The sequence below is a fragment of the Pituophis catenifer genome, unplaced genomic scaffold, assembly GCF_029215685.1.
Source record: "Pituophis catenifer annectens isolate HBS135680 unplaced genomic scaffold, rPitCat1.0.hap2 SCAF_7, whole genome shotgun sequence".
NCBI classification, from domain to species: Eukaryota; Metazoa; Chordata; class Lepidosauria; order Squamata; family Colubridae; genus Pituophis; species Pituophis catenifer.
The window spans coordinates 49,413,579-49,440,014 of NW_027256887.1; the positions used below are offsets into that span (position 1 = coordinate 49,413,579).

At 36.5% G+C, this 26,436-nt stretch overlaps 1 protein-coding gene across 1 annotated transcript in view; it reads right to left on the reverse strand.

Annotated features, from left to right (window-relative positions):
• Window positions 1-2,807: 2,807 nt before the first annotated feature.
• LIN7A (lin-7 homolog A, crumbs cell polarity complex component) overlaps window positions 2,808-26,436 on the reverse strand; it is a 30,079-nt gene continuing 6,450 nt past the window's right edge. Inside the window, exons 2-6 of the mRNA XM_070947409.1 lie at window positions 23,506-23,624; window positions 13,117-13,188; window positions 10,054-10,263; window positions 4,116-4,331; window positions 2,808-2,834 (exon numbers count right to left, since the gene is read on the reverse strand). Coding sequence (XP_070803510.1) covers window positions 4,116-4,331; window positions 10,054-10,263; window positions 13,117-13,188; window positions 23,506-23,624 — 617 coding nt within the window. The 3' untranslated portion in view covers window positions 2,808-2,834. The remainder of the gene's footprint in view (window positions 2,835-4,115; window positions 4,332-10,053; window positions 10,264-13,116; window positions 13,189-23,505; window positions 23,625-26,436) is intronic.

Sequence of the window (26,436 nt, forward strand, 5' to 3'; positions counted from 1 at the left end):
TCAATCAACAAAGGGATGTGAAGGACTTTTTATTCTCACAAACTGACAAATATGATAGTGTTATTAGTTCCTGGGCAACAATAAACACATTGCCCTCCGTGTTATTGGTATTAGAATTAGTTCTCACACAGTCAGTAAAGAATATGGCACCAATTCTGTCCCTACAAAACCCTACAAAAATAAGAGCACATAGAAATTGGCCACCCCAGACAAAACAGGAGTCTATTACATAAGGCAAGAATTAAAAAAAGGTGCAAAAGTATTTGAATGTCACTTCTATGTTCTGTGTAGCCCTCTCTAGAATTGTTGGCCCATGGTTTCCTAACTTTCTTCACTATTTATTAGGCATCTTGAATTTCTGTGAGTTCATTTGTTTAGCTCTGCTGGGTAAACGGGGAAGGGAGATTCTTGTAACATTGCAACAGAGTTAATGTATCCTTTGAAAAAAAAAATAGCAATAGTTGACCACATCCTATTTCAATGTTCATTTTATACAGAGTATTGAAATGATTTAATTCAATTGACTTCATGCAAATGATTTAATACCATTGCTGAAAATGTATTGCTACATATCCAAGTAAGTCAGAGACTGTATGCATAAAGTAAATGATCAAATTTTATATGTAGGAATGGAGTCAGATACTGAACTAATCTACTTAAACTAAAGTAAAGTAACTAAATCAAAAACATTTGTGCCTCTTTGGTGCACATAACTTCTCACTTTGACAATAAAATTAGTTAATAATAATGTTTAAATCAATTATCCAGCTATAATCTGCACAATCTGTATGCTAAATCACACAAGGTGGTGCCTTCCAGAAAAGGAAATATAGCCATATTAGCCAGAAATTTTGGGACTTGTAATGCAAACACATCTAAAGAATACCACATTGGGAAAGCTGCATTGTTACACAAAAAGAAGTTTCTGCTATATGTTTTAATACTAAATCTAACAACATCAGAAATAAATATATTGGAAAAATAGATAAAATTGTGAAATACCATTAGTTATTTTAACATCATCTCAAAAATGTTTGCAATATACAGTAAGTACAGAACCTACATCTGAAACAAATATATTATGACAACATATGCATATATATTAGATAATAATATCTCTCTATATATATCTTATCAATATACTGTATACTTAGTTTAGATTCAGGGATATAACTATAATAGATATAATAGGAATGCCTATGTTCAAAAATACAGTTTTCTAATTTTACTGCTCACAAAAGATAGAATTAAACTTGTGCCTGGTATTCTCCAGGAATAAGAATTTTATCTACAAATGGAATGGCATACAAATAAGAACTCCATCAAATCAAAGACATTTTACTTGATGACTTGATTAATTAATTGATTACATCTGCATAACTTTTGCATATGACTTGCACTCTAATACTATAGGGTGAGGTTGTCCAAGTGTGAAAAGACTGATTAACTTTGTTAGTGTCGTAAGCTTGAAGCAGCCCTTTGAAGCTACTTCACAAAGGAACACGACCCACTTATAAAGAGTGGATTTAGGCCATCACATAGCTTCACTTTGAGTTGCATCTCAAATCCACCATGGTCCATTTATTAGCTGGAAAGATTATTATTCAAGCCTCTTTCTGGTACTGGGCATATAGGAAATCTGTGACAAAAAATCTTACCTCAAGGCAAAGTGTGATTACCTGGCCTGGCCTGGCCTATTATGTGTATTTATTCAAAAATAAGTCTTCTTGAGTTCAGTAGGATTGTCTCAAAGGTATAGCAGCTATCCCCAATCAAACGCTCACCAAGTGTATTATAACTGAAATTTCCAGAATTTCCAGTCAGAAGGCTAAAGACAATCCTAACTCATCTGATGTGTATGATTCTGACCTCAGACCTACATATTTTTATGTAGTACTACGTTTCATGAAAAAAGTCCAAAGCTTAAAGCTAAACAGCTTTTAAAAGAAATCTCATCTGTTTCAGACAGTTTAAACTTGTGACATAGTTTGCACTGAAGCAGAAGCGTCATCATTCCTTCTTACTACCAGCATTTCTCCTTTACATATTCTTATGTAAGGGGGAAGATGGATTACTACTTTAGGATAGTGCCTACCACTCATGAGTTGATAAGTAATCACTTTACAAGTAATTAATAATCTCCTTTTCATCCCACACCTCATCAGCTCAATTGACTAATCAACAAAACATTGTAACTTTAGGAAAAAGAGAATTATGCAGAAGGAAAAATGGAAAATTATGTTAATTTGGATGCAACAATGCTATATGATTGTGAAACTATTATGCAAGATAATAACATGCAGATGTGGAATATATTTGTCCATAATGCCTTGCTTTTCATGGGAATGTACAATCTGATGGGCTTTGCTATATATATAGTCTATCACTTATATTTTAAAAGGAAGATTACAACTGCAAAAGGGCTACAAGCCCAGGATAGTCTTCATTCTTGATGGGGCCCATCTTACACTGTTCTGGCAAATTCTCATTTGAGTTTCATTGTAAAGAATACAGAATTGGGCCACACACACACATACATAATGATTGTGATTTCTCAGAATATTCTTGAATTTTGTTAACAAGTTGTCATCATGAGTACCTTACCATACAAAAGAAGACTCAAATAAACCTTTCATCCTAGGTACAATTCTGAGAAAAATCACACAAAGAGTTGATTATGCTGCTGACTTCCCAAACTGTTCTTATTGTAATTTTGCACAGTTTGCTGGTGAACACAGTTGCTCTTGCTCTTTATTGTAAAGTTGGAATACAAAGCACAGCTTTGCTATTAAGTTGTTACATTCTTGGTTTAGAAAGTATTTCTTGATAGCCATCTATAATTAAACAACAAAAGTATATAAACCATCAAAAGCATAAATGGACTGACATTCTCAATTGCTTTAATTTATCATTATTATTTTTTAAATGCATGTATGGGCTTACCTTACAAAACTTCAGGCAGCACTGCAGTAATAATTAAAGCAATTCTTTCTTTGTATTAATTTTAATATATCATATAGTTTGGCATAGTGATTAAGGCATCAGCCTAGAAACTAGCAGTTCTAGTTCCAGGTTAGGCATAAAAGCCAGTTGGCTGATTTTGAGCCAATCACTCTCTTTCAGACCAATTTACCTAGTAGGGTTGTGGTGAAAATAGGAGAAGGAAGAAATATTAGGTTTATTTGCTGCCTTGAGTTGTTTACAAAAATAATAAAGATGGAATAAAAATGGGCATTACACATAATTGAAAATTGTGGTTTAATTTCTAAAAGCCCTTATAATTATAGTTGAGATTGGGAATCTAAAAACAAAATCGATATGCATAAAAATTAGCAATATCAGCTTAATTAATATTAGAAATGATTTGAAAGTTTTTTTAAAGCAATATAATGCCTGGTTTTATGTAATCATATGCATTTATGTTTTGTTTCAATCAAGATTTCTTGAATTAAACTATACTGTCCTTATCTATATACTAGGTGAGAAATAATGCCTTATTAATTACAATAATTGATTATAAAATCATGCTAAAACATTAGGGTTAACACAGTGCATGGAATCAGCTACTGCCTATTTTCAGATGATGCTTATTTTTTTAGACCGCACAGGCAGCTAATACAAGCCTTCTTATCAAGATGGACATTATGAAATCATTGAATAAATAACATGAATTATTAGGCCAATTATTATGCCAATTATAATCATGCCAATTATAAGTGGCATGAGCTGCATCACTGTATGGACACAAATAACATGATTTGTACCATTTTCACAATAATGTCATAATACATATGGTATTATTTGCCCCACTTCCCCTTACAACAAGGAGGGAATGGTTTTTGCGTGCACGTGTCACTTGTGCAAATGGAGCTTCCTATGCTCACCCGCCATTTGTCCAGACTGGTTCCCAATGGGCTGTGGGCCAGGGTTTGGACACCCCTGTTATACACAGCAGAATAAACAATTAAATCAGAAACAGATATTTTAGTCCCTGAATTATTTATTTATTTAGGATGTTGTAAAATGGGGGAATATATAAATCTGTGAGGCAGATCAACATCTGGTAATTCAATTAAAGAAAGATTTAGTTGAAAATAAGACAGACAAACACTCACCTATGACATATGATTCTGCTGTGCATTTTGCTGCTGCTGCTGTTGCTGCTGAATTAACAACTGTTGCTGTTGCCTACGCCGTGCTGTCCTCAGTTTTTCAAAGCGAGCTTCCATCTCATCTAAAACTTTGGGAGTGTAACGCACCACCAGCTTCACACTGTCCTTAGCAGCCTTCAGAAGTTCCACTGCTTTCTCATGATGTTCTCCTTCCACACTCTGGTTGTGGAATGTTTAAAAATAGCAAAAAGCAAGAGGCTTTCAGCTTTAGAACTATGAGTAAGAAAGAAAAAACTATACGATGGCTGAACTTGGTCCCACTAGGTCTCCCCAATTATAGCTTTGGAGTCTGTAGTTAGGCCTGTCCCCGTCTAACATTTTAGATCCTAAGGAAGTAGCTACTCTAAAGTGTATCCTTGTTACTCTCCTTCTAACCACTGGTGGTGCAGTGGTTAGAATGCAGTACTGCAGGTTAATTCTGCTAACTGCTGGCCGGCAGCAGTTTGGCAGTTCGAGTCTTACTGGTTCAAGGTTAACTCAGCCTTCCATCCTTCCGAGGTGGGTAAAATGAGGACCCAGATTGTTGGGGGCAATATGCTGACACTGAAAATTGTTTAGAGAGGGCTATAAAGCACTGTAATGTGGTATATAAATCTAAGTGTTACTGTTATTGCTAGTGCTTTTCCAGTGGGAAAGGAAAAAGAAAGGCAAAATCAACTGAGCTGAAACTGCATCATCAAAATCCTCCAAGTAGAAAAAATGTGTGATATATTTACAGTGGGGCAAAAAAGTATTTAGTCAGCCACCAATTGTGCAAGTTCACCCACTTAAAAAAAAGAGAGAGGCCTGTAATTGTCATCATAACTATGATTATAACTATGAGAGACAAAATGAGAAAACAAATCCAGACAATCACATTGTCTGATTTGGAAAGAATTTATTTGCAAATTATGGTGGAAAGTAAGTATTTGGTCAATATCAAAAGGCCATCTCAATACTTTGTTATATATCCTTTGTTGGCAATGACAGAGGTCAAACATTTTCTGTAAGTCTTCACAAGGTTGGCACACACTATTGTTGGTATGCTGGCCCATTCCTCCATGCAGATCTCCTCTAGAGCAGTGATGTTTTGGGGCTGTTGCTGGACAACACGGACTTTCAACTCCCTCCAAAGGTTTTCTATGGGGTTGAGATCTGGAGACTGGCTAGGCCACTCCAGGACCTTGAAATGCTTCTTACAAAGCCATTCCTTCGTTGCCCAGGTGATATGTTTGGGATCATTGTCATGCTGAAAGACCCAGCCACGTTTCATCTTCAATGCCCTTGCTGATGGAAGGAGGTTCGCACTCAAAATCTCACGATACATGGCCCCATTCATTCTTTCCTGTACACGGATCAGTCGTACTGGTCCCTTTGCAGAGAAACAGCCCCAAAGCATGATGTTGCCACCCCCATGCTTCACAGTAGGTATGGTGTTCTTTGGATGCAACTCAGCATTCTCTCTCCTCCAAACACGATGAGTTGTGTTTCTACCAAACAGTTCTACTTTGGTTTCATCTGACCATATGACATTCTCCCAATCTTCTTCTGGATCATCCAAATACTCTCTAGCAAACTTCAGAAGGGCCCAGACATGTACTAGCTTAAGCAGGGAGACACGTCTGGCACTGCAGGATCTGAGTCCCTGGCGGAGTAGTGTGTTACTGATGGTAGCCTTTGTTACGTTGGTCCCAGCTCTCTGCAGGTCATTCACTAGGTCCTCCCGTGTGGTTCTGGGATTTTTGCTCACCATTCTTGTGATCATTTTGACCCCACGGGGTGAGATCTTGCGTGGAGCCCCAGATCAAGGGAGATTATCAGTGGTCTTGTATGTCTTCCATTTCTAATTATTGCTCCCACAGTTGGTTTCTTCACACCAAGCTGCTTGCCTATTGCAGATTCAGTCTTCCCAGCTTGGTGCAGGTCTACAATTTTGTTTCTGGTGTCCTTCGACAGCTCTTTGGTCTTCACCATAGTGGAGTTTGGAGTGTGACTGTTTGAGGTTGTGGACAGGTGTCTTTTATACTGATAACAAGTTCAAACAGGTGCCATTAATACAGGTAATGAGTGGAGGACAGAGGAGCCTCTTAAAGAAGTTACAGGTCTGTGAGAGCCAGAAATCTTGCTTGTTTGTAGGTGACCAAATACTTATTTTCCACCATAATTTGCAAATAAATTCTTTCCAAATCAGACAATGTGATTGTCTAGATTTGTTTTCTCATTTTGTCTCTCATAGTTGAGGTCTACCTATGATGACAATTACAGGCCTCTCTCATCTTTTTAAGTGGGAGAACTTGCACAATTGGTGGCTGACTAAATACTTTTTTACCCCACTGTATATGCAGGATCCAATCTGAACTGGTCACCAGGACCAGAGATTTTGTCTTCTGAGCTTTTGGACTTGTCCTGGAGCCCATCTTCAGGAAACATCTCCCTAGCAGAGTGTATGCTAGGTTGTTCTGTGTGTGGTATTTATATGGTACTTGTTGTGTGTGGCTTTTTAGATATTACTTGGGGTATTGACAGCTGGCTATTACGTTGTTGGCTTTTGTTTGCTTGTGCTGTCAATCCCTGACCTCCCAAGTACTGACTGGATCCTGCAACATTATCCTAGGACATGTATATTCACCGTCATTCATAATATATTTATTTACCCTACTTATATGGCCACCTCTCTAGCCAATAAAATCTAAGTAACAAACAAAATAATAACAAAGAATTTCATTACAGCAAAAAGTCAGCTAAAACTGCATTGAAGTTCAGTAAAACCCCAACCATTAAACATTATTACTACTACCGTATTTTCTGGCATATAAGATGACTTTTTAACACATGAAAATCTTCTCAAAAGTCAGGGGTCGTCTTATACGCCGGGTGTCGTTCTCCTGTAACCAGGCAGACCAGCCCGAAAGGCTCTGACGAGCCTTAAATGGCTCTGGCGATCCCAGCTCTGACGATCCCAGCTGAGTTCCCTGCAACTCAGCTGGGATCACCAGAACCATGGCTCTGACGGTCCCAGCTCTGACGGTCGATCCCATCCCAGCTGAGTTCCCTGCAACTCAGCTGGGATGGCCAGAGCCATGTAAAAGGAAAAAAGTTTTCCCCCTCCAGCTTGCTTACCTCAGCTGCTAGTCGCAACGCTTGCCTTGCTTCGCTTGCCTGAATCTATTCCATCAGCAAGCAACTCCCTGCCTGCAATCAAGCAAGCAGGGAGTTGTGGACTTCAACTCCCAGAATTCCTCAGCCAGCAAAGCAAAGCTGGATGAGGAATTCTGGGAGTTGAAGTCTACAAGTCTTAAAGTTGCCAAGGTTGGAGACCCCTGTTCTATTGGGTAAGTTTTTTTCCCCTTTGGGAGCTTTAAAAAAAATAGTCAATTGGGTTTTTTTTAGTTGTTCTTTTTTAGACCTAGCCATTTAAAGTTTAGGAAGTTTTAAATTTAGCTTTCATATAAAAATAAAAATAAAAATAAAATAAAATAATATTTGTGCAGCTTTCTGAGATTTAGTGTGTTTCTGTAGTGTTTCACTCTAACTACACAAACACACAAAATCTCACAAAGCTGAATGTGGAATTTTGAGTGTGTAAAGTGTGAAAGTTGGTTTTTTGGACTTTTTGTGGCTGTGTGAGGTTCCTGCTTGTTGCAGGGGCCATTTTGGGTCTAGCACAACTGCTTTTACATTGTGGGTGAGCCAGTTGTGTTGTGTTGTGTGTGTTTAGAGTGTGAAAGTTTTTTTGGGGGGCTTTTTGTGGCTGTGTGAGGTTCCTGCTTGTTGCAGGGGCCATTTTGGGTCTAGCACAGCTGCTTTTACATTGTGGGTGAGCCAGTTGTGTTGTGTGTGTGTAGAGTGTGAAAGTTTTTTGGAGGGCTTTTTGTGGCTGTGTGAGGTTCCTGCTTGTTGCAGGGGCCATTTTGGGACTAGCACAGCTGCTTTTACATTGTAGGTGAGCCAGTTGATGTTTTTTAATTTTTATTTGGTGTGCATTGGAAGAGGGGTAGTCTTATATGGCAAGTATAGCCCAAACCCTATATTTTAACAGGAAAAGTTGGGGGTCGTCTTATACGCCCAGTCGTCTTATACGCCAGAAAATACGGTACTTCTACATTTCTGTTGGAAGCACCTACTAAGGAACTTCCAGGTTGAAATGATTAGCCGGTGACATCACTGTTGCCACGGGGATGCCCGAGGAGGCTCCTTTCATGTCCCTGTTATTTTCCCTCCAACATGGAATCAACTCCCCCTGGGGTTCCGGTTGGCCCCTGACCTTTGCACCTTCTGCCGCGAATTAAAAACATGGCTGTTCAAATTGCCCAGCCTGGACTGATGGGGTTTGGATTATTTTAATATGTTTAACATGTGTTTAATATGTATTTTAACATGTTTTATCTGGTTTGATTTTAATTGTTGTGAGCCGCCCTGAGTCCTATGGAGATAGGGCGGCATACAAATCAAATCAAATAAATAAATAAATAAATAAATAAATAAATAAATAAATAAATAAATAAATAAATTAATAATAATAATAATAATAATAATAATAATAATAATAATAATAATAATAATGGTACTGATTTATCTACTTGCATTTGCATGCTTTCGAACTGCTAGGTGGATAGGGGCTAAGGCAAACTGAGGGGGATTCATTCCGTTATGTGGCTTATTCCTGGGTTTCAAACTGCAGAACTGTCAACCTCTTAGTGGTCTTTTGAGCACTAAGCCCCCGTAACCCCAATTAAACAACACACACTCCTGCCAAAGCTCCCCCATTAACAACCTAACTCCAATGCTTGGGGAGGAGCCAGGCTTTCATAACTTTCCAAAAGGCTGGCAGAGTCGGGGTTGTCCATATTTCAGAGGGGACAGTATTCCATAGGACAAGTCATAGAAAAGAAGGTGCAAAATAACAGTGCTTTGCAGTGGCACTGAGAACATGCTCACTCTGGGATAGCATAAATCACTAGGAAGAGATGGTCCTAGAAGTAGCGGAGTGCAATGTTATGTAAAGCTTTAAAGGTGGCAACCAGCATCTAGCACTGCATCTTTGAGCATCATCTCGGTTTATCTTTTGGAATGAAAATGGTGTGAAGGCAGTTCAGTTGTCAATTTGTGATATGTAACTTCAAAATGTTTGAAGCATTGGTAAAGGAATATAGATACAAAAGCTGCATGTATGTAAATAAATCAAAATGTGCAGCTGAAGTTTTGAGCTTGAAGCTGAAGCATCAAGCATTTATATCGTCAGAGACTTGTCATGACTTAAAGTCTTTAAGTTTGATGCTTCCTATCTCTCAACATCAATGAACCGAGCCTGGATGAGACTCAAACCATTTGAATTCCAGTATTTGCAAAATCTTTGTGCACAGACTTTGCTTGTTCAGGATCAATGCATTATTGTGAAAAAGGGTAAGGGATGGAGGCATTTAATATTAGTAACAGGGCCAATAGCCATGCTTCATTTTCTGTATGCAAAACATTCTTCTTATATACAATGGATAAAGAAGATGACAGTCTCTGAATTTTGCTATGATACCTTCTGTATTGGAAATAAAAACTCATTTCAACTAAACCATAAATAAAACCATATATTAATATATGCTAGTTGGGCAATTGCAGGGTGGAACCGCCCATGGATTTCTTGTTGAATAATAGCCACTTGCAAACTAAGATGTCACGAGGAGACTAAAAAATTCTCCAAAGGTTTCTGAATGTGGTTACTTTGAAACAACACATTTATGTCCATGTATTCTTTTGTATGCACACTAGAACTACCAGATCTCGGTTGCAAAATTCTGGATATTACTTAGAAGACAGCAAAAATACTGCAGTAGTCATCCAGATTTTTTTTTCAGTCTGAAGCAGTTTAAATAAGCAGAATTAATAAAATCGGAATGTGTTCACATACCACTCCATTAACAGAAAGCAGCTGGTCTCCCCGTTTGAGTCCTCCATGCTTCTCAGCTACTCCTCCAGGAATTATGCGAGAAATATAAATAGGAGAATTTTGTTCTTTTCCTCCCATTACGTTAAAGCCAAGGCCTTCATCCGTCTTTGGCAGTTCTACCACTCGGGGATGAGAATGCCCTTCACTAGCTGCAAATGCAGCAACTGTTGCCTGGGGGTGGAAAATGCAATTTTTATACATATTATGAACACGGTTAGGAGCACTTCTGCTCATTTGTTTCAAATATGTATTCATAAGAACGATGCTTTAAAATTTGTTTCTTTAATTGCTTCATTTAAAAAAAAACTAATAAAATGTAATACTGCTGTACCCAAGAGAGCTGCGTAAGTTATATCCCAGTGGTGTTATTCTGAGGATCGGAATGCTTAAATCTCAAGGTCTCCATTCCATGTACAGTATGCTCAGGTGGAACTCCTACATATGTGGTTATTTGCAATTATGTCAATGCAATTCATATCACACAATGGCTCTATGTTCTATATGTACAAGAATTTTTTGAAAGGGAAACTCAGGGGTAACAGTTCTTATGGAAACGTATGACTAGTTTTTTTTCCCTAACTACTTGATTAAGGATTATTTTTTATATTATTCATGTTGTCTTGTATTCTTGACAATTCTGTATTCTGTACTCTACTGGTGTTGAACTGCACCAGTAGAGGCTAAACCAATTTCGTTGTATACATGATGTACAATGACAATAAAGGCTTTGAACTTGAACTTAAATATTAGATTATTTTTACCTGTAAGTAGCTTTTACAGAGAAATGGAAATAATTCTATGTTCTCTAGGAGGTGATCCCCAATTCAATCTAGACACTAATACTTGCAACATAAATTTCCTTTTCTGAAAAGGGAATGGTATGATTAGTATGTATATATGTACTCAAATCCTTATTGGCTATTTTGAACACATTTCCTTCCAATGTAAGCAGATTTCAAAAGATGCTTTTCTTCTTTCTGATTTTTTTTTTTTACTTTTTATTGAACACTTGGTTAAGCAGAATGATGAGAAGCAAATCAAAGCAATTATTAAGGCTGAAGAGGCATATGCATACTAGAGTCCTTTATATTGCAGTGGAACATGCAGCGATATTATAAAGTTTAATTATCTTTTAAAATATGAAAGCTTTGAACATATAGCCAATATAATGTTAAAGGTTTCTTAAATTCTAATAGTAGCTAAAAGGATCAGTAGAAGCTTAACCTAAATACGGGTTTTAATTTAATTTAACTTTAGGGAGAGGAGTACAATTTTTAAAAACAAATTTAAATTGTGAAAATAGCAACTTTTTATCAGAGTGATCTAAATATCTGAGCACTTATTTGACTTATTGAAACATAAAGCAGAATATACTCAATTAACTCTTCCATTGATTTAAACAGGAGAGAGCATGTATACTGAACTATATGAGACTAAGCAGTATGGGTGTAAAGATAGGCTCTGATCCAATTTGACTAATTAATTGAATTTGATTTGATGATTTGAAAGTCAAATTGGTTCAGTTCAAATTTCTGTATTGAGCTGAATATGTTTTCAGAAAAAAATTGATAAGATGACATCAAATTTTATGATTTAGTTCAAATCATGAACTCAGTTCAGAAAGTTCATTTGATTCTGAGAATTGATAAAGTTGCCTTCAAATCAAATGTGCATATAATCCCACTTAATAGTGGTTAATTTCAGCTGCATCATTTCCATCTTAAATCTCCTAGAGTAAAAGGATAGCTAAATTTCATTAGGATCCCATTTAATGAATGTACACTCTTAGTTACATATACAGTATATATTATCATGCAAAATTTGTCATCATGCATGCCAGACATAAATGCATAAGGAAAATGCAATGCAGACAGCCCAGAAATAACCAGGAAATACTGTAATATTGAAACATTGCTGTACAATCCTCCTGTTCCATATGAATAAGAAATGAGAATGGCAGACCTCCTTGAGAGTTTTAAGTACACCATATGATGACAATTTTTAACTTCACTATATTATATGAAGTTAAGCAATCTAAAAACATCTTTCTAGACTCAAGTAAATTAAAACTTACATATCTGTAGCATTTATATTAAGTCAAACTCAATTCCCTCTAGAATAAAAGTAATCTACCCAATAAGCAAATGAAAGAACATTACTTAAATTATCTTAATTACCTTCAATATATTTAATGTTAAATATACTATATGGCTTCTGTAACGTTCCTCCATAGCTTATCTCAATTTAAAATTAATATAATTCTGTTGCTGGCTGTAGTGTGAAAAGAAGAGTAACATTTATTATTCTGGCTTGCAAATAATGGTTGTTCTCTAGTAGTATGTATTTTATACTCCCCCGGTCCCTCACACAGAGAGCCTATTTGAAATTCATTCAAGTTTTATCAATAGTAAACAAGGGAATTGTTTCCTTGAAGAAATAACTATTTTGTTACTAATTTTTATTTCTGTACAATGCAAACTAAATTTCAGATTTATTTCATAGAATAGTATTTCTTTTGATGCAGAGAGCTTACATTCATTTATAAGGACCTTTACAGCATTTTAACCTAAGATCAGATTTTTCAGGAGTTTCTGCTGCTATTCTGTTGAGGAAATACATGTTAAGCACTTCTGAAACTGGCAGCCCTATATTTTTGGCCATACTATATAAGTAGAATCTATTAGAGAAATTAGTCATAAGTGCTAATGGTCAGTATTTAATTGCACGTAAGTGGAAGCTTTGATTGGAAAGTGACTCCAATCCACTCCATTCCCTCACCCATCCCCAATAAGCCTCTTGGCCACATACAGCATTCTCTTTTCTTAAAACTACAGGAGTAGCACAAATGTTGAACTTGCCGGTATGATTGTTACCTGGGAAGTAGCACACTGGTTCTAGACTCTGGGCTGCCACTGATGTCTAAATGTTCTTATAGTGTACACACGAAAACCTGAAACATACACGCGCACAGTCAATTACTGGGCCATGTGGAGAATAGACCTCCTTAAACTACAAGTGTCTTACCTTGGCGGTAGCCCTGGCACGGAATTCGGGGCAGCCACTAACATTTATGGTTTCATGCATGTATTGATATACCTGAAGGTACACAAAGAGAATGATGAAAAGAAAATTAATAATCTGTGCAATCTCCACAAGTCAAAACATTTTAATGCTTCTTTTACCAATCTTTAATGCCCTTGAAGTTTCTCACTGCACTGTACTGTACAACACACCTATCTCCAAGGACCTTTCTGTATCTTTTGCTAATAATGTATTTATTTACCAGATTTCTACATTGCCTATGTCACCTAAGCCTGGGCGGTATTTCTCCTGTACTAGATGTCTACCCTTAAGATATGGAAGAATTTCAATTTTCTAAATATTCAAACATTATTTAACTTAGGGAGGAAATACCTTCAACATCCAATTCCACTGCAATTTTTAATTGCTGTGTGAAATGTACCCAATGAAACCCATTTGGTTCTGTCTTTCATTTTCCTTCATTTCTTATGCCATTCTGGAAACAATTATTTTAGCAACTGGTAAATGTTTGGCTTAGAGTCTCTTATTTTGCAAGGTTCATTAAATTGAAAGGTTAATTAGAGAGCAATTTATGTGGCATCATCCTTTGCTTCCAGGGTTGTCCAGTCCAAATCCATATATGAAAGGGAGAACAAAGCCCATGGACAGTATAAGATAATAAAATATAATCATCTTTATTAAATTTACATATCATCTGACTCCCAGTCAGTAGATCAACAGGCCTGATTTTTCTCATATTTTGATAATAAATATTATTTCCAGTATTTATCTGTATTGTATAAAACTATGGTTGCAAATTTTATGCCAAAAGTTGTCTTCTTTTTTGAGGCTATATTTTTCTGTTTTGGAGATATACAATTACTCACTCATTTTGGAGGCTCATATTTTGATTTATCTGCCAATCTCAGTAAGGGAATAGCTTTTTTTTTTTTCCAAGACATTTATTTTCTGAATACAGCAGTGGCATTGGATAGAAAGCAAGTCAAGTAAAACACAGACATTTGAAAATACTTCAAATATATCAAAGGCATATAAGTTGTCATTATCAGTGATAATGCCACAGGGAATACACAGAATAAACTGTCACAGATTATTTTTAATGCATGCACTATCTGGATGAAAATTTCCCCCATACAGAAAAATTACAAATTCCTATGGCCCAACAGTAACAATAAATCTGTGACTCCATAATGGAACAGTATTGTTTCAGTGCAGGATAATAAAACAGTGCACAAATTATAACCTTATGGAACATAATTGGCTTTTGATAGAGCCCTAAAATTCACCAGCCAGAGAAATGTGTAAAAAGGTGGCCCCAAAATGTTGAATCCAAACTGAAGATTCAGTATCAAGTTTTCAATAAGAAGATATCATACAAATCTTTTTGCAAATGAATCCCTAAATATTTCTTCCTTAAAATGTCCTTCATTTCCAAATATAATTTAGAGGGGAAAAACAAGAGGTGTTTTTGTTACTGCTAAGGTGTGAGATTTACAACTAGATTTATTCAAATCTAGTGTCTGCATATTTTTTGCTGTTATGTGACAAAACAAAAGATCATGATGTTTCTGTTTCTATAAGCTGAATTAATGCATACTGCAAACTATCATTTTGTAGCTGTAATCAAATGTTAAATAATTAATTCAGTCTTAGTAATTTCTGGTTTAATTTAATGTACCATAACTTAGTCATATGATGCATTATGATTGTATATCTTCATTAACTTGAATGTGTGCTTCAGGTAAAACAACATGCTGGTGTTCGGATAATTAGGAAGCCATCAACTAATTTTCAAAACATTTCAAAGTCTGCTTTATTATTCCTCAGTGAAATAGACAAGTAGGTTTGTTTTAGTCTTATAAGAGAAAATGAGCCAGAGATTTCATACAGCAAACAGTGAGGACTGATATGGCAGAAACTTTTCTTGTCTCACCTCCCTATGCTATATTCTATATGCTATAAAGGTAATCCTCAATTTACAAGAGTCCATTTAGTGCAGGGGGATTCAAAAATTTTAGCAACCGGTTCTCTGCCTGGTTGCTGGGTGGGCGTGGCCATGGTGGGCATGGCCTACTTGGCCACCTGCACCATGGCAGGGGGCATTTTTGCCCTCCCCAGGCTCCAGAGGCTTTTCTCGGGTTTCCGGGATGGCGAAAATGGCCTCCTGCAGGCTCCAGAGCCACTCTGGAGGCTGGAAATGGCCTTGTTCTGGACTTCTGGGAGGCCCATTTTTCACCCTCCCCAGGCTCCGGAAGCTTTTCTTGAGCCTCGGGGAGGGCAAAAACGACCTTCCCCGGGTTCCAGAGGCTCTCCGGAGGCCAGAAATGGAGATGTTTCCGGACTTCAAGAACAATCATTTTTCACCCTCCCAGAGCCTCCATGTGGATCCTGTACTTACCTGGCATCCAAAATGGGCCACGTGGAGATTCCTGGGAGGAGTGGGGCAGGGTGAGCAGGGTCAGTCAGTCCTTGCAACTATCAGTTCAGTGAACCAGAGGTAAAATTAGCATCCGGTTTTCCCAAACCAGTCTGAACTGGCTGAATCCCACCCCTGATTTAGTGACTGTTTGAAGATACAATGGCATTGAAAAAAGTGACTTTTGACCATTTTTCATACTTATGACCATTGCAGCATCCCCATGGACGTGTGATTTACATCCGGATGCTTGACAACTGGTTCATATTTATGACGGTTGCAGTTCCAAGGGTCATGTGATCCTCTTTTGCAATCTACTGACAAGCAAAGTCAATGGGGAAGCCAGATTCATTTAACAACCATGTTACTAACTTAACAACTGCAATGGTTCACTTAACATATGCGACCCCAAAAAATCGTAAAATGAGGCAAATCTCACTTAAAATGAAAAGCCACCATTTTATGCTTTGCTTCAAACAGCAAAATGTATTGAACCATCCTTAAATGTAGGCAAAGTGTCTATGGAGATTCTCGGTCATTCAAGTCTTGGTTGTCCCAAAGGTGTTTTTTCAAAAGGCAATTGGACTTTCTTTTCTTTGAAGATATTTTGTTGGAACTGTGTCTTTCAGTGTGAAATAACTACTGGGTTATCGAATTTGGGCTAAGAAAATATTCAATGTTGTGAGTGTCATGAAGTTCACTAATTAAACTATGCAATTAACCAAATTATCACATTTTAAGTCCAATGATTTACATCATGCTATTAGTGTGTTTTAAAGCATGCTGACTTTGGCCTATTGTTTTAATAAGCATATTAGGTATGCTGTCTTTAAATCTTGGAAGTTTCATGTTGCTCTTTATTAATTAATAGGATAAATAAATAGCCTTCGTCTGCATACCAATTCTTTTGTTAGTGAATTATATTAGAATGTTCAAAAGGTGAAGCAGATACCATAATGCATCAAGTTTTGTTTTTTTTTTACTTCAGAACCACTACTGTCCCGAGTATGAAAAAAATAGATATTTCTGAGTTGGATTCTCTGTGTTTTTTCTAACAGTTGTTATAATGAAGAGGGCAGGAAATAGAACTTGTTTTGAGACATACAGGCAAGGATGCATTAAAGTAAGGAAGTGCATAATTATTAAAGCTGTGAACCCCAGGAAAATTAAAGTGATTAATCATAGGCACTTTAATAAACTAATGAAACATTACATAATATCTACAAAATAATGACATAATTTCAAAGACCATAAACTCCTTAGTTAATTTCTTAAAGGCTAATCTGCAGACTTCTGTGATATATATGGGTAAGATATGCTCAAAAAGGAATCTGGCACACCAATTATCATTTATTATTGATAATGATATAAAGTAATGATTTTAACAATGATTTTAAAGTATTGAGTATGAGACTTAAATGAAACATGTCCTATAAGAGCAACATAATAAATCAACATAATGAAGAAAAAGAAAAGAATAAAGAACAAGAAAAAATCTACAATAATATCTGTATCATTTTTTCCCCACTACTGGTTAGAAAAATGATAGTCCAATGAAGAACTTACACCTGGCTTGCTGAAGTTCTCCAATTCACTTCCTGATAACTCCAGCTAAAAAGACCACCCGTTTGAAACTCCCAAATAGCAGATATCTTCCAAAGATCTTAATAATAGATTTTATAATAGAAATGGTGCTCTATCTATTTGTGCAACGGTTAATGTTTCATGCATTTAAATATATTTGACCTCCAACCAAAGAAGGACTTATGAATAATAGAACCATCCATAGGCTCTTGATAGTCCACAGTTCAGCCAGAACATTGACAGTATTAACGTAGATGAAAAAATTTTAAGGGCATTGAACCATACAAACATATCTAATCCCTGGATCAAACCATTTTACCAAGTCCTTTGGTCCCTCAGATATTTTTTACCAGCCATCAGCTTTCACGGATAAATCATTCTCTGTTATATATCCATGAAAAATAAAGTATATAATTTCAAATCATCAACTTCCTTGAAACATATCAAATCCATATTAGCTGGGATAGGATCATCACATATAATTTAATATCCTGTGCTGCTCCTTCTGTGGTATTAGGGTTCAACATATACTAACAGCATTTCTACAATGTCCCAATTACCCAAATGCAGCAGCAAATACGAATGTTAACATCTGATGGGACATCTGATTGGTAAGATGAAATTCCTATTTTAGGAACTCAACCTCCTTGCCATCCAGTCCTAGCCTCCTGATGCATGGACTAGCTCAATGAAGTCAGCTGCAGCAGATAAACCACCCTATTGTCTACCATCCAGACTACATAATACAAATCGAGATTAAGACTCTCCTCTAGGATTAAGATGGGACGTGGTGGCTTAGTGCCTGAGATGCTGATCTTGTCGATCAAAGGTTGGCAGTTCAAATCCCTAGTGCCGTGTATTGGGGTGAGCTCCCGTTGTCCCAGCTTCTGCCAACCTAGCAGTTCGAAAGCACGTAAAAAATACAAGTAGAAAAATAGGGACCACCTTTGATGGGAAGGTAACAGTGTTCCGTGCGCCTTTGGTGTTTAGTCATGCCAGCCACATGACCACCGAGATGTCTTCGGACAACACTGGCTCTTTGGGTTTGAAATGGAGATGAGCACCGCCCCCTAGAGTCGGGAACGACTAGCACATATGTGTGAGGGGAACCTTTACCTTTACTAGGATTAAATCCTAAATAATGGGTGTATTATTAATACTGACCTAGCATTAAGAGGAGGACTGCTAGATTCAAGGAATTCCTTAGTTAAGCTGTAATGTGAAAAGGGCAGGTGGCTAGGTTTGTTTGTTTTTTTAAACACTTTCCAACTTTGCTGCCCTTTTAGTTTCTGTGTTTTAGGATTTTTCTGGCTTATTTTATCTACATTGCAATTGCTTTTCAATTTTATTTTAGGTACATTGTTCTGGAAATTCTTACCAAAATAAAAGCAAATAATTTTTGCTCAGTGGTAGACTAAGTTTCTTTATCCAAAAATCACATGTGTCTTCTTTGAAAAGCTTTTACATTATGGCTGATGATTGGGAAGCAGCTCAGCTTGGACAGGGTTGCCAGAAAAAGTAACTAATAAAAAGTAAGACCAACCAAAAGATTGATTACACAGATTCAGGGGGTCTCAAGTTCCTAAAAGCTGTGCTGGAATTGTGGCATTTTTTTTTTCATCTGAAAAAAGTAACATGTTTTATTCAGGATATTGATAGCAGTCACCCCTGGGATGCAAACATCTACATTGTTACAACAGATGTTGGAACAATTGGAAGCTATGCAGTTAACCTACGTGTCATCTTGCTTCATGCAGTGGTTATAATGACTCATTAACAATCCCAGACTTGCTCATGAACTCATGTAGCTCTTAGGAAGATTGACATTTTTAATTACAGACCATATGATAGGAACGTATGAAAAATGAGTAAGTTAATACTTTTTTTTTCTGAAGGAATTTATCACTGTGTGTCTATGGGTATAGGTGTGGGCGTGAGTGTTTATGAATATTAGCTTCATTCTGAATTTAATTTCAATCCTTATATTTGGAGTTAAATATCCTGAAGCACTATTGTATCTTAAGAAAGATTACAGTACATTCTAAAACAGGTATAGATACTTTGTTTAAAATATCTCTTTTGACAAGTCGGAGTGTAACATCAGTAAAAGAAACGTGTTTCCCCCTACCACATTTTATACTTCGCCATTTAGCTTCATGAGAGAGAATTAAGTAAAAGTGACATAAAAGATGAACTATAATGGAGTGTTTCACTTAAGAATTATGGTACAGTAGAACCTCTGGTCACGAATGCTTCTGACCACAACCAAATCGCGTTCTGACCAAAAAATTCACATTTTCCCCCCTGCGGCCGATTTCCCCTTCCATGCCATTTTTTTTGTAAGCACCAAATTTCCAAAATTAGGGTTGGGTCATGACCAAATCGGGTTGCGACCAAAGTTATGGAACGAATTATGGTTGTGTCCAGAGGTTCTACTGTATATAAGTACTGAATAGATACAAGGAAGGATGCCCCTGAACTGATTTTAAACTCTTTAGCCAATTCCTGTTCTCTCACAGAGCATATCTAGTATTCTATTCATCACAAAGTACTTGAACAAAATATTAACAAGGTTAATACAGTCCATTATGTACAATACAGACTAATTCTTAACTCACATTATGGAACATGTTACCCTAATGCAAAATGTACCAAATGAGAACACAACAGTGAATGAGCTAGACTACTTTTTAAACAGGACAAGGATGGGCAAAGAAGACTTGGTTATATAAAAAACAATTAAATATATGAAGCTATGAGAATGACACCAATCTATTTAAAAGATAACAATTGTGTCATTAATGATTACCGTAATAATTGTCAGCTGTGAAGCTGGCAAAGCAGAACATAAAAATAATTTCAATTTCTGGTATTTATCACTAGTAGGGTAATGTACACAATCTTGAAGACCCAGATCAATTCTCCAGATCAGCTTATACCTAGTACAATTAAGGAATTACATGGAGTCAATTTCTTACAGTTTCCTCCCTCCCCTGAACGCATGAATCTCTTCTTTAAGAGACCGGTTTCCTCTTTTAATGGTCTTGCTGTCCCCTCTGTGTTCCCAAGGACTGTTTGGCATTCCATCACAATAAACATTACTATGTATTTGCATTTCTGAATGAGCATATCCACATTCTCATGATAAGAACTTTTTTTTTTTTTTTGCAATTGTCCTATGGAGAACAGCATCATTTATATGATGTAACAACACTACATTCTGGGGCATTACATTTATGCCATGAGTGCCAACAACATGCAAAATGTAATTATAATAGCTGTTTTAGACTTTCTGGACCAGAATATCAGAATATAATATAACCACAAATATTATGAAAAATAAGAAAATAAGAAAAAATAAGATTCCATGCTGTTCTGGTAGTTGCTCTGGAGACTAAAGACAACCCAAAACAGTATGGAGTTTAGAAGAAGAAGAATTTTACTTAGAAATCTCATCAAAAAAGAAACTCATTTTTGGACAGTCTCCAATGTTACTCATAACATGTATTTCACTTGTGGATATCCATCTGTTGCCTGATGTTATGATACCATATGTCTGGAATAAAGACGGGAGAATCAATTATAATTTTGGGGTTCAGAAATCTATCAAGCATGTTATGTACACTTTGTGATGATACTTTCTAAACATTTGTCTATCATGGCTGATGATAAAATGTTGATTAAAATGGATTCGGGTTTTTAAAAGAAAAATTATTTGTTTTCTAAGGAGAGTGCAAACTCTCACCATTTACTTGCACTAAAGTGAGCTTCCAAGTAATGATCTAAAAATTAATCAGTTACAACCATAACCTGATAATACAGTCATATTTAGGCACATTCTAGGTTTTTAAGTGTTTTTTTTTAAACCGTCAGCTAGTTATCATTATTCTATGAATACCAGAAAGTTAAGAGCAAAGAAAAATAATCGTGCATGCTGGTATGTTATTTCTATACATAAACTTCTCAGAATGCAATCATATAATATGTCACGCTGGTCCTTGGCAAAGTCTACAATGTTCTAAATAGTTCATAGGCTATATACACTTCCCCACAACATTCATCATTATCCTGGGAATTCCCAGGAGTTGACTGCCTTTTTGTAGGCAGCCATCAACTGAAAAACTATATGTAAGTACAAACTACAAACTGTGGAGTACAAAGCTAGTCCAAACTAACTTACATTTCCTTCCTCCAAACTAATAATCCCCACTGGAAAACCCAGACTGTCCCTTTCAGCAATATCACAGCACCTCCAGCCATCTATTGGAGTAGGGATCTCCAACCTTGGCCTGGAGGACTTCAACTCCCAGAATTCCCCAGCCAGCAAAGTTGGGAGTTGAAATCCTCCAGGCTTAAAGTGGCCAAGGTTGGAGACCCCTATATTGGAGCCTTCAGCTGCTAGTCATCAAAAGCTTACCTCTTACTGCCATAGAATAGAATAGTAATGCTATTCCATCAGCAGAAGTGGATTCTGCTGGTGGAGTAGACTGGGTGCTACTAAAGAATTCCTTAAATCTGTAGAATTCCAAACCCTCTTGTTGCCTAAACAAGGGAAAATTAGAAATTGATCAATTTCTGTAGTGGGCATTGTGATTTCCTTTCCCACCAACTTTAGAGAAATGGATTAAGAAAGTTAATAAACAGACTGAAGGAAAGGGGGAAAAGAGAATATGCATTTCCATTATTATTATTATTATTATTATTATTATTATTATTATTATTATTATTATTATTTTGCAGTATTTCTAGTTTTGCAGAGTGTTCTGCAAAGATGCTTTTAGGTTGTTTTATTCCTTACCAGGAACAAAAAAATCAGCAGCCTGTAAAGAGCAGTCAATTGTCCAGCTCTAGCTAAATAGCTTTTAGTTCATTCAACCAATAGCGAATATCAATTTAAGTAATTTCTGAGTTTTGCTATATGTTAGCTGCTACTTTTTCACATATAAAAATGAAAAAGTATCTAAGCAATGTCATTGAGATATTAATGCTTTCTGATATAGAGACCAACCTATATACATTCTGTCATCAATTTGAAGTCTTTGGTTGATTCAATTAAGGGCTTTATTATGGAATCTGCTCTAAAATATTGAATAGTATTATTTATATTAGAGTTCAATAACTCTTCTATGCATGATGGATCAAAGAAGAATATAAAAAAAAATTACTATAAAAAGCAATATCAAAATCTCATAAATCCACAAAATTACTTAAGAGTTTTGAAATTTCGCCACGTGATATTATAGGTTTTCAAACAAGAACAATGACATTTCATAAGAAATGTGGAATATAAATTATTTTAAAATGTTTGTTTGAATTTCCATGGATGCTGCTTATGATAGTAAAAAAGTTGTGATGCCCAGGACTACCAATTTTACATTTTCCAAGCTTTGAAGGGTTTTTTAAAGTTGGGAATACAATTTCAATCCATATATTGTATTTGCCTTGATTCCCCAACTTTATTTAAGTGAAAGGGGGGAAATGATTCTGTAATGAGCATGTGAATCATTGAAACCTTAATGCTTTGCCACTGACTACAAGTTGGTAAATTAGTAAAACCATAATTATTTAGTTAAAGCAATCAGTTTTAATTATTTGGGAAAAAAAATAAAAGAAAGTGCCTATATGTAGTAAAATATATCAGCATTGTTTAAAAATAAGGAAGGTTACAATCAAAATTATATTTTTCATAGAAAACATTACAAATTTACGTATCAAATTCCTATGGGTTGTAATAGAAGAAACACCCTTGGTCTTAATAAATTCTATTTCCTAGTAAATGTATTTAAGCTTACATTGATAATCAGATTTTTCTGGGTCTATCAATCCAGTGACGTAGCCATCATTGATCTGCAAGCACTAACATACTCAGTGTGTGCCTACCTTGATATTGAGGCAATGGTTAGGGGATTATTTAATTGGACTGGACTTTCCTGTTTCCCATCTTTAGAGAGCTATCTCCAATAAACACTGTAGGCTCTGCAAATCTCCCAGCATGCTAGAACAAAAGAATGTAGCAAGAAACTAATAATTACTACATCTTCATTGGATTGTTCTCATAATTCCTCTGCCTGCACTCCATGTGTGATGTAATGCTATCCCCTTAATCCCCAGTATAAAATATTTTGGAGGGTGGGTTCTGTTTATGTCAGACCAGACTTTATGTATTTTTATGCAAAAATTTATTTTTATTATTGCAGCATTGATTGTGGACACATGCCAACGATTTCCAGAAACTCCCTAGAGCAGTATTTATTTATTGACATGATACAGAGGCCTTTTCAATGGTATGTTCGCTCTATCTGCATTAACAATAGTGGGCTTTCCACTCACCAACTCCCAGAGAATGTTTTGCCAAAGATTTATTACCATACCTCTTTGATAGCTGTACAAAACTCACTCTGCAGTACTTTTTTAAGTGACTGTAGCTTGTGTCCTGGTAATTCTCCCGATTCTTGAAGTTTCTCTAGTAGTTCAATTGCTCTGGCAATATCTGAACAGATACAAATGAGAGGGAGGGGAGAGAGAGAGAAAGAGAGAGAGAGAAGAAGAGGGGGGAGAAAGAGAAGGAGAGAGAGAGAGAAGAAGGAGATGGAGAAGGAGAAGGAGAAGGAGAAGGAGAAGAAGAAGAAGAAGAAGAAGAAGAAGAGGGGAGGGAGAGAAGGGAGAGAGAGATATTGTTTCAGCTAAAATAGTATAAAGTGTAACATATAGTGAATTTTTACCATGCAGAATTAGTTTAACTTTTTTACTTTATTATGATACAGTTCAGTTCTGCAATTTTGTTTTTCCTACAGTCGCTTACCTAGATAATTAGTTAATTCTGTGCTGGCAACCTTCAAAATACTAAGCTTCTCAAAATCTAACTCAAGGCTATATATAAAACTATAATCTTCACCTGCATAGGACAAAACCAGGAAATTTATTCAGTGTGAAAAGAGAGTTGAAATACTTGGATGATGGGATATATTTCATTCAATGGGATGCATTACAGTCTTTCAAATATGTCAAGATTATTTTGAATTGTGATTTTTAAATATTTTTAAAAATATTAGCTAATCAGCTACAAATTTAATGAACATCCCTTTTATTTCATCCTTTGATTAATTCAAAGATGCCAAAAGGCACTGGGATGAAGAGGGAACCCAGAGTGATTACTTGACATTTCCTTCCCTAATGACCATTATTTGGATGCCATTACTTGTAGCTAGTTCACATATACCTGTCAATAGTAGTTGTAGTCTATATTTAGAAATTATCAAATATTTTACTGTGATCAAATACACTACATCTATAATACAGTATTCCTGTGATCTACTAATCCTGTCATTGTATAAAAATAAATAAGGGTAGACTGTCATGGCTTCTTACTGAGAATCCCACATTAGTTCCTTGTGATGATGGCATTCTTTTTACTCTTTTCTGTTTTGAAGATGTACTGCTTAAAAATCTGCTCTAGAAGCTTGTCCAGAACTAACTGGTCTGTAGTTCTGGATAATTCTGGTCTGCATTTCTAAATATTTGGTTAAAATTTGTTTTCCACAAGCACTCCAGTCACAATTCTAATCCCCTTTATTTCCATGATACCTATCAAGTTCTATTTGTATTACTATGTAGGATTTAAGTTCTTCCTGTTTGCCACTATGTTCATTGCTATATACAGTCAGGTCCAGAAATATTGGGACATCGACACAATTCTAACATCTTTGGCTCTATACACCACCACAATGGAGTTGGAATGAAACAAATACAATGTGCGTTAACTGCAGACTGTCAGCTTTAATTTGAGGGTATGTACATCCAACTCAGGTGAACGGTGTAGGATTTACAGCAGTTTGCATATGTGCCTCCCACTTGTTAAGGGACCAAAAGTAATGGGACAGAATAATAATCATAAATCAAACTTTCCCTTCTTAATACTTGGTTGCAAATCCTTTGCAGTCAATCACAGCCTGAAGTCTGGAATGCATAGACATCACCAGACAGTGGGTTTCATCCCTGGTGATGCTCTGCCAGGCCTCTACTGCAACTGTCTTCAGTTCCTGCTTGTTCTTGGGGCATTTTCCCTTCAGTTTTGTCTTCAGCAAGTGAAATGCATGCTCAATGGGATTCAGGTCAGGTGATTGACTTGGCCATTGCATAACATTCCACTTCTGTCCCTTCAAAAACTCTTTGGTTGCTTTTGCAGTATGCTTTGGGTCATTGTCCATCTGCACTGTGAAGCACTGTCCAATGAGTTCTGCAGCATTTAGCTGAATGTGAGCAGATAATATTGCCCGAAACACTTCAGAATTCATCCTGCTGCTTTTGTCAGCAGTCACATCATCAATAAATACAAGAGAACCAGTTCCATTGGCAGCCATACATGCCCACGCCATGACACTACCACCACCATGCTTCACTGATGAGGTGGTATGCTTAGGATCATGAGCAGTTCCTTTCCATCTCCATACTCTTCTCTTCCCATCACTCTGGTACAAGTTGATCTTGGTCTCATCTGTCCATAGGATCTTGTTCCAGAACTGTGAAGGCTTTGTTAGATGTTGTTTGACAAACTCTAATCTGGCCTTCCTGTTTTTGAAGCTCACCAATGGTTTACATCTTGTGGTGAACCCTCTGTATTCATTCTGGTGAAGTCTTCTCTTGATTGTTGACTTTGACACACATACATCTACCTCCTGGAGAGTGTTCTTGATCTGGCCAACTGTTGTGAAGGGTGTTTTCTTCACCAGGGAAAGAATTTTTCGGTCATCCACCACACTTGTTTTCCATGGTCTCCCAGGTCTTTTGGTGTTGCTGAGCTCACCGGTGCATTCCTTCTTTTTGAGAATGTTTCAGATAGTTGTTTTGGCCATGCCTAATGTTCTTGCTATCTCTCTGATGGGTTTGTTTTGTTTCTTCAGCCTAATGATGGCTTGCTTCACTGATAGTGACAGCTCTTTGGATCTCATCTTGAGAGTTGACAGCAACAGATTCCAAATTCAAATAGCACACTTGAAATGAACTCTGGGCCTTTTATCTGCACATTGTAATTGGGGTAATGAGGGAATATCACACACCTGGCCATGGAACAGCTGAGAAGCCAATTGTCCCATTACTTTTGGTCCCTTAACAAGTGGGGGGCACATATACAAACTGCTGTAAGTCCTACACCATTCACCTGAGTTGGATGTACATACCCTCAAATTAAAGCTGACAGTCTGCAGTTAACGCACATTGTGTTTGTTTCATTCCAACTCCATTGTGGTGGTGTATAGAGTCAAAGATGTTAGAATTGTGTCGATGTCCCAATATTTCTGGACCTG